Source organism: Nerophis ophidion, linkage group LG08 (genome assembly GCF_033978795.1).
Source record: "Nerophis ophidion isolate RoL-2023_Sa linkage group LG08, RoL_Noph_v1.0, whole genome shotgun sequence".
Taxonomy (NCBI): Eukaryota; Metazoa; Chordata; class Actinopteri; order Syngnathiformes; family Syngnathidae; genus Nerophis; species Nerophis ophidion.
In genome coordinates, this window is record NC_084618.1 from 65,932,990 (window position 1) to 65,945,102 (window position 12,113).

The following is a 12,113-nucleotide window of genomic DNA, read 5'->3' on the forward strand; positions in this document are numbered from 1 at the left end:
CGACCATAAAAGCGCAGTCGGAATGCTCCAGGGTGGTGTGGGTGGTCAGGATGGAGTTGTAGGGCTCAACTACTGCAGTGGACACCTGTGGCGCCGGGTAGACCGCAAACTCAAGTTTGGACTTTTTGCCATAGTCTACTGACAGACGCTCCATGAGGAGGGAGGTGAAGCCTGAGCCGGTTCCTCCTCCAAAGGAGTGGAAGATGAGGAAGCCTTGGAGGCCTGTGCACTGATCAGCCTAAAAAAAAAAAAAAGTGAGGGGGGAGTGGGGTTAACATCACATGACTGCTAATGAATATTGATGACAAAATGGCTGTTTACCAGTTTGCGAGTTCGATCCAGAACCAGGTCGATGATCTCCTTGCCAACTGTGTAGTGACCACGGGCGTAGTTGTTGGCAGCGTCCTCCTTTCCGGTGATCAGCTGTTCAGGGTGGAAGAGCTGACGGTACATTCCGGAGCGGATTTCATCTGTGCAGAAACATTACCTCACGCTCAATAGGCAGTTTGCTTTCCTAGGATCACAATCTTATATTTGGCCTCTTTTTTTTTTTTTTTACCTATGACCGTCGGCTCCAAATCCACAAAGACGGCCCGGGGAACATGCTTGCCGGCGCCAGTCTCGCTGAAGAAGGTGTTGAATGAGTCGTCTCCCCCGCCGATGGTCTTGTCACTGGGCATTTGACCGTCGGGCTGGATGCCGTGCTCAAGACAATACAACTCCCAGCATGCATTGCCCATTTGGGCGCCGGCCTGGCCCACGTGCATGGAAATACACTCACGCTAGAGGGGATGAGACAGCGAGGTAGACATTACATACATTGTGTGTTACTCATGCTGGCGTTACAGGCTGACTGGAGCGCCATTGTGCTGCGTTTAGGGCCATGTGCTAATCTGATGGCGCAGTTGCGCCTGAGGCCCTGTTGGGGGGGGGGGGGGATTAACTTTCGGCCTCACCTCGCAGTAACGGTAAGACTTAAAAAAAACACGTCAAGCTTAATTAAATAGGCAGAGACGCGTTCGACACATTTACATCGGCGAAAAAGGAACATTGATGGATTAACAGATGCCTTTCGTCGAACAAAAAGTACCCAGATGTGAGGGGAGTAGACGCGCGCGCAAACAAAATGGAGAACGTTAGGAATAAAAAAACGACGCGTGTGGTTATAGTGGGTAAAATAAATAATAAAATAATAAATGGGTTGTACTTGTATAGCGCTTTTCTACCTTCAAGGTACTCAAAAATGATGACACGTCGTGTATTTCTAGTTCAACATGCGTTTGTATTGTAATTATACACTATTGTCGACAAATTTTACATTTCCAACAACGATACACCTTTCTACGTTGACATTGACGCAGCATTTTATCTATGTCGGTCTTTTTCCAACTCACCATTGTTGCTAGTTATTGTCCTTCTCGTCGACGTCGAGTAGTCTGTGGAAGAAGGTTGAACTGAGGGGTAAAACTGGCGGTAGTCTTATTTATAGTTTGACTCGGGGGGCGGGGCCAAAGCGCAAAGTTTGAATTTTGTCTCGCGAGCGAACGTTAGCTAAGTCATGCTGCCTTCAGGTGCCGTCCGTTAACTCGGTACTCTGGGACAACGCCTTGTTTTTTCTTTTGTAGTCAATGCTTGAAATTGCAGACTTGGTTTTGGAAGGTGATATATAGTATATCACCTGGCAATCACAGGATTAACGTATAGTTCGGTACATTTTATGAACTCGTTGTTTAAGATGGGCAATAGGCTACTATAAATATTAGTATTGACCTGATACTGTTGTAAGTGCAATACCAATGGCCCGCATTTTGCAAATTTAATGTCAAATCAAATCAAATCAAATGTTTATTGGATTCATCACTATACAGTGTACATCCACGACAGAACTACTGACTAAACTACTACCACAACTTGGTTTACTATTTATAAAATATAATAATGTAGGGTTACCTGGAACTTGAAATAGGCCACCCGGCCTGAATCCACACTTGGCAGTAGTTTAGTCAGTAGTTGAGTCGTTTAGTAGTTTAGGTATTGGTGATACAGGCCCAGTGTGCACTTGGTATTGTTGTAAGCACAATACCAATGGCGCACAATTTGCAAAATGCGCAACCGCATTTTGCAAATTTAAAGGCGTACTGAAACCCACCACGCAGTCTGATAGTTTATATATCAATGATGAAATATTACAACACATGCCAATACAGCCTTTTTAGTTTACTAAATTACAATTTTAAATTTCCCGGGAGTTTCGAATCGTCTTCGAAACGTTGTGTAATGATGACGTGTACGCAAGACGTCACAGGTTTTTAGTAAGGATGAGCGCTGCGCACACACACAGCTAAATGTCGTCTGCTTTAACGGCATAATTATACAGTTTTTTGGAAATCTGTGTTGCTGAATCTTTTGCAATTTGTTCAATTAATATTGGAGAAGTCATAGTAGAAAGATGGAGTTGGGAAGCTTTAGTCTTTAGCCACACAAACACACAGTGATTCCTTGTTTAAAATTCCTGGATGTGAAACTTTCCTATGGATCAGACCGCAGTCAAGAGAACATGGATCCCGACCACATGTCAACCAACAGATTTTGCTGAGAAAATTGTGGTTAAAAAGTCAGTTCTTACCGGAAAAAAGCTGATCTTGTGCCGTCCATGGCTGCCGTCAACTCCCCTGAGACACTGCGCGTCAAGACACCCGTGGAGACACCCTTCCGACTATCAGGTACTGTTAAACTCACTAAAACACTAGCAACACAATAGAAAGATAAGGGATTTCCCAGAATTAACCTAGTAAATGTGTCTAAAAACATCGTAATCCGTCCCAATGCAATCGCGTTTTTGTTTTGTTTTTTTCTATTCCGTTGTTATCAATATCCTCAAACACGAATCTCTCATCCTCGCTCAAATTAATGGTGAAATTGTCATTTTCTCGGTCCGAATAGCACTTTTTGTTGGGGGCTCCCTTTAAAAACAATGTGAATATGTGAGGAGCCATCAAACATGTGACATCATCGTCTGCGTCTTCCGGTAGAGGCAGGGCATTTCTCTTAGCACCGAAAGTTGCAAACTTTATCGTGGATGTTCTCTACTAAATCCTTTCAGCAAAAATATCGCGAAATGATCAAGTATGACACATAGAATGGACCTGCTATCCCGTTTAAATAAGAAAATCTCATTTCAGTAGGCCTTTAATAATTAACTTAGAATTTCATGGCTACAACACGTGCCAAAGTAGTTTGGAAAGGGCATGTTCACCACTGTGTTACATCACCTTTTCTTTTAACAACACTCAATAAACGTTTAGGAACAGAGGAAACTAATTGTTGAAGCTTTGAAAGTGGAATTATTTACCATTCTTGCTTGATGTACAACCTAAGTTGTTCAACAGTCCGGGGTCTTGTTGTCATATTTTACGCTTCATAATGCGCCACACATTTTCGATGGGAGACATGTCTGGACTGCAGTCGGGCCAGGAAAGTACCCACACTCTTTTACTACGAAGCCACGCTGTTGTAACACGTGGCTTGGCATTGTTTTGCTGAAATAAGCAGGGGCATCCATGATAACGTTCCTTGGATGACAACAAATGTAGCTCCAAAACCTGTATGGACCAGTCAGCATCAATGATGCCTTTACCGATGTGTAAGTTACCCATGCCTTGGGCACTAATGCACCCCCATACCATCACAGATGCTGGCTTTTGAACTTTGCGCCTATAACATGCTGGAAGGTTATTTTCCTCTTTGTGCCGGAGGACACCACGTCCCCAGTTTCCAAATATCAGAATCAGAATCAGACATACTTTATTAATCCCCGAGGGGAAATTAAATTTTTCAGCACAATCCCATTCAAGATCAGACAAACACTACAGGGAGACAGAACAGGATCGCTAACGGGTCTGCCAACTTCCGGCGCCCCTTACAAAAAAGGCGAGATACAGGTAAACAAGTGGGGGGGAATGGGGGAAAAAAAATAAAAGATTAAAATAAAATAAAATTTAAAAAATCGGTCTGATCCTGGGACAAAGGAAAAAACAACTCTCAGCCATAGTACACATCCCTCTTACACTCATGTAAGAGGGAAACATCAAACATCAAAGGACATGAAAGACATTAAAGTAGCGGAGTTGATGCAACCAGCCACTTCTACATACAGCTATGAATTAAAAATAAAGGAAACATATACACTGTGGTGGCCTCTGCGGTGTTCCACGCCGTCGTCTGCTGGGGTGGAGGGAGCATGGCCAGAGACAAGAGCAAACTGAGGTGTCTGATATCTGCTCATTCAGCCAAGACACTGTGAAGTTTGTCCGTCCCGGCGCTCAGTGCCGGCTGTGCAGCCCTGTCTCTTCATCCGCATCTCCTCCAGTCTCTCCAAACAGACTCTGGTGTGGCAGACACCCAGTAGCTGGTCTCCATGGCCAAAAGGCTCCAGGGAGGCAGATCCAGAAGTCTACAAAAAAGCACCGCAGAGGTCACGAAAGTGCCACCCCTAGTCACACAGTCCCAAAGGGTCCCGGACCAAAAGGCAAAAAACAAAACAAAACAAAAAAATATTATATATATATATATATATATATATATATATATATAATAACACATGGAAACAAGAGGGAAACACAAAAGGATGAAACAAGAGCACAGAGCTCCTACCAACAGCAGCCACTACTGCGGCGCCATCTTGGGAAAAAAAATGTGTATATATGATTTATAATTTGATAATATAATTTGAAATGTGGACTCGTCAGACCACAGAACACTTTTCCACTTTGCATCATTCCATCTTAACTGAGCTCGAGCCCAGCCAAGCCGGTGGCGTTCTTGGGTGTTGTTGATAAATGGCTTTCGCTTTGCATAGTACAGTTTTAACTTGCACTTACAGATATAGCGACCAACTGTAGTAACTGACAGTGGTTTTATGAAGAGTTCCTGAGCCCATGTGGGAATATCCTTTACACACTGATGTGGGTTTTTGATGCAGTACCGCCTGAGGGATCAAAGGTTCGTAATATCATCGCCTACGTGCAATGATTTCTCCAGATTCTCTGAACCTTTTGATGATTTTACGGACCGTAAATGGTAAAATGCCTAAATTCCTTGCAATAGCTCGTTGAGAAATGTTGTTCTAAAACTGTTGGACAATTTGCTTACAAATTGGTCAGCCTCGCCCCATCCTTGTTTGTGAATTATTTAGCATTTCATGGAAGCTGCTTTTATACCCAATCATGGCACCAAAAGGCTCCAGGGAGGCAGATCCAGAAGTCTACAAAAAAGCACCGCAGAGGTCACGAAAGTGCCACCCCTAGTCACACAGTCCCAAAGGGTCCCGGACCAAAAGGCAAAAAACAAAACAAAACAAAAAAATATTATATATATATATATATATATATATATATATATATATATATATATATATATATATATATATATATATATATATATATATGTATATGTATATGTATATATATATATATATATATATATATATATATATATATATATATATATATATATATATATATATAATAACACATGTAAACAAGAGGGAAACACAAAAGGATGAAACAAGCGCACAGAGCTCCTACCAACAGCAGCCACTACTGCGGCGCCATCTTGGGAAAAAAAATGTGTATATATGATTTATAATTTGATAATATAATTTGAAATGTGGACTCGTCAGACCACAGAACACTTTTCCACTTTGCATCATTCCATCTTAACTGAGCTCGAGCCCAGCCAAGCCGGTGGCGTTCTTGGGTGTTGTTGATAAATGGCTTTCGCTTTGCATAGTAGAGTTTTAACTTGCACTTACAGATATAGCGACCAACTGTAGTAACTGACAGTGGTTTTATGAAGAGTTCCTGAGCCCATGTGGGAATATCCTTTACACACTGATGTGGGTTTTTGATGCAGTACCGCCTGAGGGATCAAAGGTTCGTAATATCATCGCCTACGTGCAATGATTTCTCCAGATTCTCTGAACCTTTTGATGATTTTACGGACCGTAAATGGTAAAATGCCTAAATTCCTTGCAATAGCTCGTTGAGAAATGTTGTTCTAAAACTGTTGGACAATTTGCTTACAAATTGGTCAGCCTCGCCCCATCCTTGTTTGTGAATTATTTAGCATTTCATGGAAGCTGCTTTTATACCCAATCATGGCACCCACCTGTTCCCAATTAGCCTGCACACCTGTGGGATGGTCTAAATAAGTGTTTGATGAGCATTCCTCAACTTAATCAGTATTTATTTACACCTTTCCCAACTTTTTTGTCACATGTTGCTGGCATCAAATTCTAAAGTTAAATATTATTTGCAACAACAAGAAAATATTTATCAGTTTGAACATCAAATATGTTGTCTTTGTAGTGCATTCAACTAAATATGGGTTGAAAATTATTTGCAAAACAATGTATTCCGTTAATATTTACATCTAACACAATTTCCCAACTCATATGGAAACGGGGTTTGTATATGTACACCATGTGATCGCAAATTATGTTAACTCAAATTTTGCAAAAATGTATTATCAACCATTCAAACCATTTTTAAATAGAAATAAATACTAACAATAATGATTTCAAAACAAGTTATCCATCAAATTGTGAAATGGAAAAATAGCAATTGATTGCATGGTAAAATTGTGAAGCTTACTGTAGTTTTTACAGCATTTTTCTCTAAATGGACAAAAACAGTACTTTTTTCATCTTCAGTTGTTGATTTGCAGTAAAAAAAACAAACAAAAATAACTGGCAGCTCAGGTGCCAAAATATTACTGTAAAATAGCATTTGTTTTTATTTCCTGTAAGAAAACAAATGTAAATTTTACAGTAAAATCCTGGCAACTGAGCTGCCTTTTTACCATAAAAACAGCAGTACTGTTTTTCCATTTACGGTATTATACACTACATTTTGAGGTAAACATATTGCAACTTACCATATTTTTCTTTTACATTTTAGTTTTTAAAATATCTACTAATAAAATGCATAAAAACATTGTGTAATAATAGAAGCGGCCCTCTGGGGTCAAACATAACTGGGATGTGGCCCTCAGTGAAAACGACTTTGACACCTCTGTCCTAATGAGATCATACATATTTTGTCACTATTGCAGTAGGCTATAAATAAAACTCATCATAAATCATAAATCTCATTGGGACAGCACCGCTTAAAAGTTCCGGCATCATGACCTTGCCCAAAGCTAAGGCACTTTCTTAGAGTTTGGTCACAGACATTTTTCCTCTTCATTTGTTTTATTGTGCATTTTCTGTTTTCAGGACAAATTTCTTGAAGTTTTCTGTCCTGACACGTTGATGTTTCTACCAGTATGCTTTGTCGTTTACAACCTTGCCATGTTGTTTGAACTTGGTCCAGATTTTAAACATTCAACATCTTTTGCAACATGATTTACCTTCTTGAATTATTTTGATAATCCTCTCCCTTGTTTTAATTGACACCTCTCGTGTTGCACCCATGATTCATGTAAATCCACTTTGTGCAACAGTTCTCTTCTTTACCTGCAGACTAACAAACAGCATTAATCTGATGCAGATTTTAGCTTTGGAAATGAACATTTACAAACTCGTTTCTTTCCTTCTGCTTGATCTAAAAAAGAAACGGTTACTGACTGCCAAAATGTATTTTCTTGATGTTAGTGTTTCTTAAAGGCAGGAAGTTGCCATTATAAATATGTATAGTTTTGTTTTATGTCTGTTATCTGCTTTTTTTTTTACAAAATTAAACAACTGTAAGAATATCCTCATCCCATCCTGGTGATTCCATATATGTTTGCCAGGGGTTGTACTGACCGTCAAAAAGTGCTTCTATATCGATCAAAACGTTTTATTTTCAAAATAAATTATCCACGTACTAATTGGGGTTGCATCTCAGTCATTTACCCTCAACGGATCCAAAAAGAATCTTGTATAATTCACTACTTTTTTACTTAAATTGTGTTAAATTGGAAGGCAACAGCGTCTTCTTGCCACACCCACACATCTTTATTTTCTCCAACTGGAAAAGATTAGGCTGACATTGAATGGGTGAGCCGCAAATGTTCAAAAACTGTGGTGTGCCTGTCTGAGATGTGTAAGAGAGACTGATCTCCAAATTAACCCCGATTGAAACACAATTTAAATGTGGGTGGTTGATGAGCCATTTCTGTGCTTGTTGATCATTGTATCTCTTTAGGGCTATTCAAGAGTGCAAATGTCTGTGGTTTTATGTTGATGTTTGTCTTTAGTTTTTACTTTCATTTATGTAATAATTGTTTTCATTATTATTTTTTTAAATTTTCTACTTGTTTGGGGGCAGCATTTGACGCATTTTTGGCTATCCCCGTCAACTTTATATGTCTAAAAAACAATAAACAAATGTTGAAAAAAATATGTGTATATTCACTTCAACCATCTTTTCTTAAAAAGCTCTCACGTAAATTGAATAATTTTCTCTATTGTCTATATTTCCTTTATAATGTTCAGCCCTAGATTCATACCAGTGTCTTGTGATGGCTTTCCTCCTGTATAAAGCACCATAACCAAATAAAGCTCCTCTGTCCGTACAACTACAGTAGGTGTCCCATATACATAGTCACATCACTTTAAATGTAACTGAGTGTACTTCTTCTCAAAACCATTTCAGATATGCGACCTAAAATGTGTGTGATGACCAAACCAAACTCTCACCAAACAATGTCTTCAACTTGGCTGACGTATTGATCATTTTTTTAAATCTTGAATCATAGGTGTAAACAAAAACTAACCAATTGTTTTTCAATTGATAATAACTATTAATTCAACAATACTTAAAAACTGTAACAATATCAACAATATAATACATGTTTTCTTTTGTTCTCTCAACAACATTCAATTATTTGAAAAATAGCAATAGCCAGCCAGAGGATTTATAGTTTCTGGGTTAATGGAGGATCATTATTCCTGAGTCAGTCCCCAGATTTCAATCATTAACCAGTGTGACTTACACATTGTACTCTGTTTTTGTAGGCTAAGGGCAGACGGCAGCAATGTTTTGCAACAAACCTTGCTAAAATTTGACAGACATTTACTTATTAGTCTGACCTTGAATCATGATTCGTTAAGCAGCCAAGAGTTTCGCTGGTTGGCTGTGTTTCAATTCGTGCACAATAACGCTTCAATACGTATACTACAAACCCCGTTTCCATTTGAGTTGGGAAATTGTGTTAGATGTAAATATAAACGGAATACAATGATTGTTCCTGTCCGGTGCTCTTATTTTGGTATATCCTCCGGCCTGATTGGCAACCGGGGCACACCTGCAACTGGTTGCCAATCAGCCTCCTATTTAAGTCCGGCGGTGTCTCTCTGACAACGTCGGTTTGTTTTCTTTTCGTATTCTTGTCGTATCATATGTCTGATGCAACAATTTTTCTTTTGTTGCTACGCCTTCGTGTGATCAAAGAAATATTGTGTCTTGTGCATTTCTATTAGCACTCGCCTTCTTCGCTCTGTTTTTCCACTGACATGTGGGCGTGTTTCTTTTGTCCATTAATACTCACTTCCTGTCTCCCGTCTGCTGCATCTTGGGATCACGCCGTAAAAGCTGCTATTCAGCAATCTTGACAGTTATTAAAACAATATTCAATAAGTATTGTGTTTGTTTGTCTTCTCAATTGCTTAGTAAATTCCTATTTAAGTATGGGGTTTGGGATTTGGTCGGAGTTGGGGTTGTTCTATTTCCTTTTATTACAGTGAATCACTTTCTGTGATCTACACTCATTTTAAATTGTCGCTCTTATAAAAAGGTGACTAAAGGGTGTTATTTCATGTCTAGAGCTAAGGCTCACAAAATGTTGTACGTTTAATTGAGAAAAGTTTATGTTCTAGCAATGAAAATATTTGATTTATAATTAGTGAGTCCTACTTTGCGGAAATTAATTCATCACGGACCCAGTCAACTGTGATGAACAAGGGATTACTGTGTCTAGATCAGTGATTCTCACACTGTGGCTGGTTTAATGGCGGTTGGCGGGCAACTTTCTGGTGTGCATTACCGCTACCTTCTAATATGGAGTGTGGACCGAGATGGAACCCTACTCTATATTTTTTTATTCAACCCGGTCTTTTAAAAAAAATTATATAGTGCTACTACATGTTCTGAGTTCAATCCTAAAATATCTTCCACTACTAACCTAACCTTCTCTTTTGCTAACTTACTTTCCAGTATTTCCCTTTCTCTATTGTATTTCCTGTAATGTATTTAAACATGTCCTACAATTTCCTGCAACTTAATAATAATAAAACTGAAATCCCACTTGTAAGTACAAAAACCATACTCGCCAAAACCAACAGCTCGTCCGTTACTCTCGGCAATTCCTCTGTCTCCCCCTCCTCCCAAGTCAAGAGTCTGGGTGTCATCCTCGACAGCACACTTTCCTTTCAAGCTCACATTAACAGCATTACCCGGTCTGCTTACTTTCATTTACGGAACATTAATCGTCTTCGCCCATCCCTTACCCCACATACTGCTGCCATATTAGTCCATGGCCTGGTCACCTCTCGCCTGGACTATTGCAACTCTCTCCTGTTTGGTCTCCCTCACAAGTCACTTCACAAACTTCAGCTTCTCCAGAACTCCGCAGCCCGGATAATCACCAGAACCCCTTCAATCCAGCACATCACCCCTGTTTTGCAGCAACTCCACTGACTACCCATCACACATCGTATTCACTTTAAAATAATTCTCCTCACTTTCAAAGCCATATATAACCTCTCTCCATCATATCTCTCTGACCTGATCCATGTCGCCACGCCCTTACGTTCCCTAAGATCCTCTTCATCCATCCATCTCACTGTCCCCATATTTAAACTGTCCACCATGGTTGCCCAAGCTTTCAGTTGCTCTTCCCCACATCTTTGGAACTCATTACCACCAGACCTTCGCAACTTGGACTCATTATCCTTCTTCATGTCAAGACTCAAAACACACCTATTTCGGACTGCTTATTCTTTGTAATCATCCTATCTTATCTATCTTTGTTGTTATTATCCAATTTGATTTTATTGTTTGGATTTTGTACGGTGTCCTTGAGTGCCCAGAAAGGCGCCTTATAAATAAAATGTATTATTATTATTTTTATTATTATTATTATTATTTTTATTATTATTATTATTATCATTATCTGATGGGAACAGTCACACAGTCCTGTATTATTATTATTCCCTATCAATTTCAAAGAACTATTTAGATATGTATGTCCTCATCTCATTATAGTAATAATGTCTTCTTCCTTCCTATTTCTATTGCCTTCTCTCATTACACCTCCTCCCCTTTGGACTTTGTAATACTCCCTACCTTTTGTTTCCTTATTGTTTTATTGTGTTCTATCTTAAGTATATTCTTCACTTCTTCTTTACTGTGGTTAATCTCCATGTTTACTTTTGTTTTAGTGGTTGCTTGTTTTGCGTACGTATCTGATAATTAATTCCCCACAACTCTTGCATAAGCAGAGAAATGTTTCCAATCTTCCCGCTTTATTTATTCTGCAGATTACCTGAACTATTTCAAAAACTAAATTGTGTCTTGTTTCTGATGCTGTGTTTTTTTAATGCTAATCAATACAATGCTGGAGTCTGGGCACCCGACTGCTTTTCTTGCGTTATTTTCCTCTATGCAATTCCCCGTAAAAAAACCCGATAAATTACGATACTATGTCTTCTTGTGGGATAACTGCTCCAGCTCCTACTTTATTGTCCATAGTTTTTGATGCATCTGTATATACCATGAAATTGTCTAAAATGTTTCCTCAATTCATTGCTCTACCTGGTAATTATTGAAACTTTTATACATTTCTTATTGAATATTTACATTTGGGTTATGGTACTTCCACGGTGGTATTGCTAGGATTGGTACTTTAATATTGTCAAATTTAACTTTTTCCACATATGTCTCCTATTATCCACCTGACACTGTTCATCTTTTTCTTTTCTTTTTCTTGGCAGTATAGTAGCACTTGGTGAGTTGGATGTCCTTGCTTGGAAACTTTTAAGTTTGCCCAATAAACTGCTAACAGTTGCTCTCTCCTCATGTCTAAAGGTTTTTCATTAATTTCTACTTGTAATGCTGCCACTGGAGTAG

The 12,113-nt window shown here is 39.1% G+C and overlaps 1 protein-coding gene across 1 annotated transcript in view; it reads right to left on the reverse strand.

The window, feature by feature from the left end:
- LOC133558222 (tubulin alpha chain-like) overlaps positions 1-1,550 on the reverse strand; it is a 2,496-nt gene extending 946 nt beyond the window's left edge. Inside the window, exons 1-4 of the mRNA XM_061909441.1 lie at positions 1,395-1,550; positions 560-782; positions 322-470; positions 1-238 (exon numbers count right to left, since the gene is read on the reverse strand). The exon at positions 1-238 is cut by the window's left edge and continues 946 nt beyond it. Of these exons, the coding sequence (XP_061765425.1) occupies positions 1-238; positions 322-470; positions 560-782; positions 1,395-1,397 (613 nt within the window). The 5' untranslated portion in view covers positions 1,398-1,550. The remainder of the gene's footprint in view (positions 239-321; positions 471-559; positions 783-1,394) is intronic.
- Positions 1,551-12,113: the final 10,563 nt, after the last annotated feature.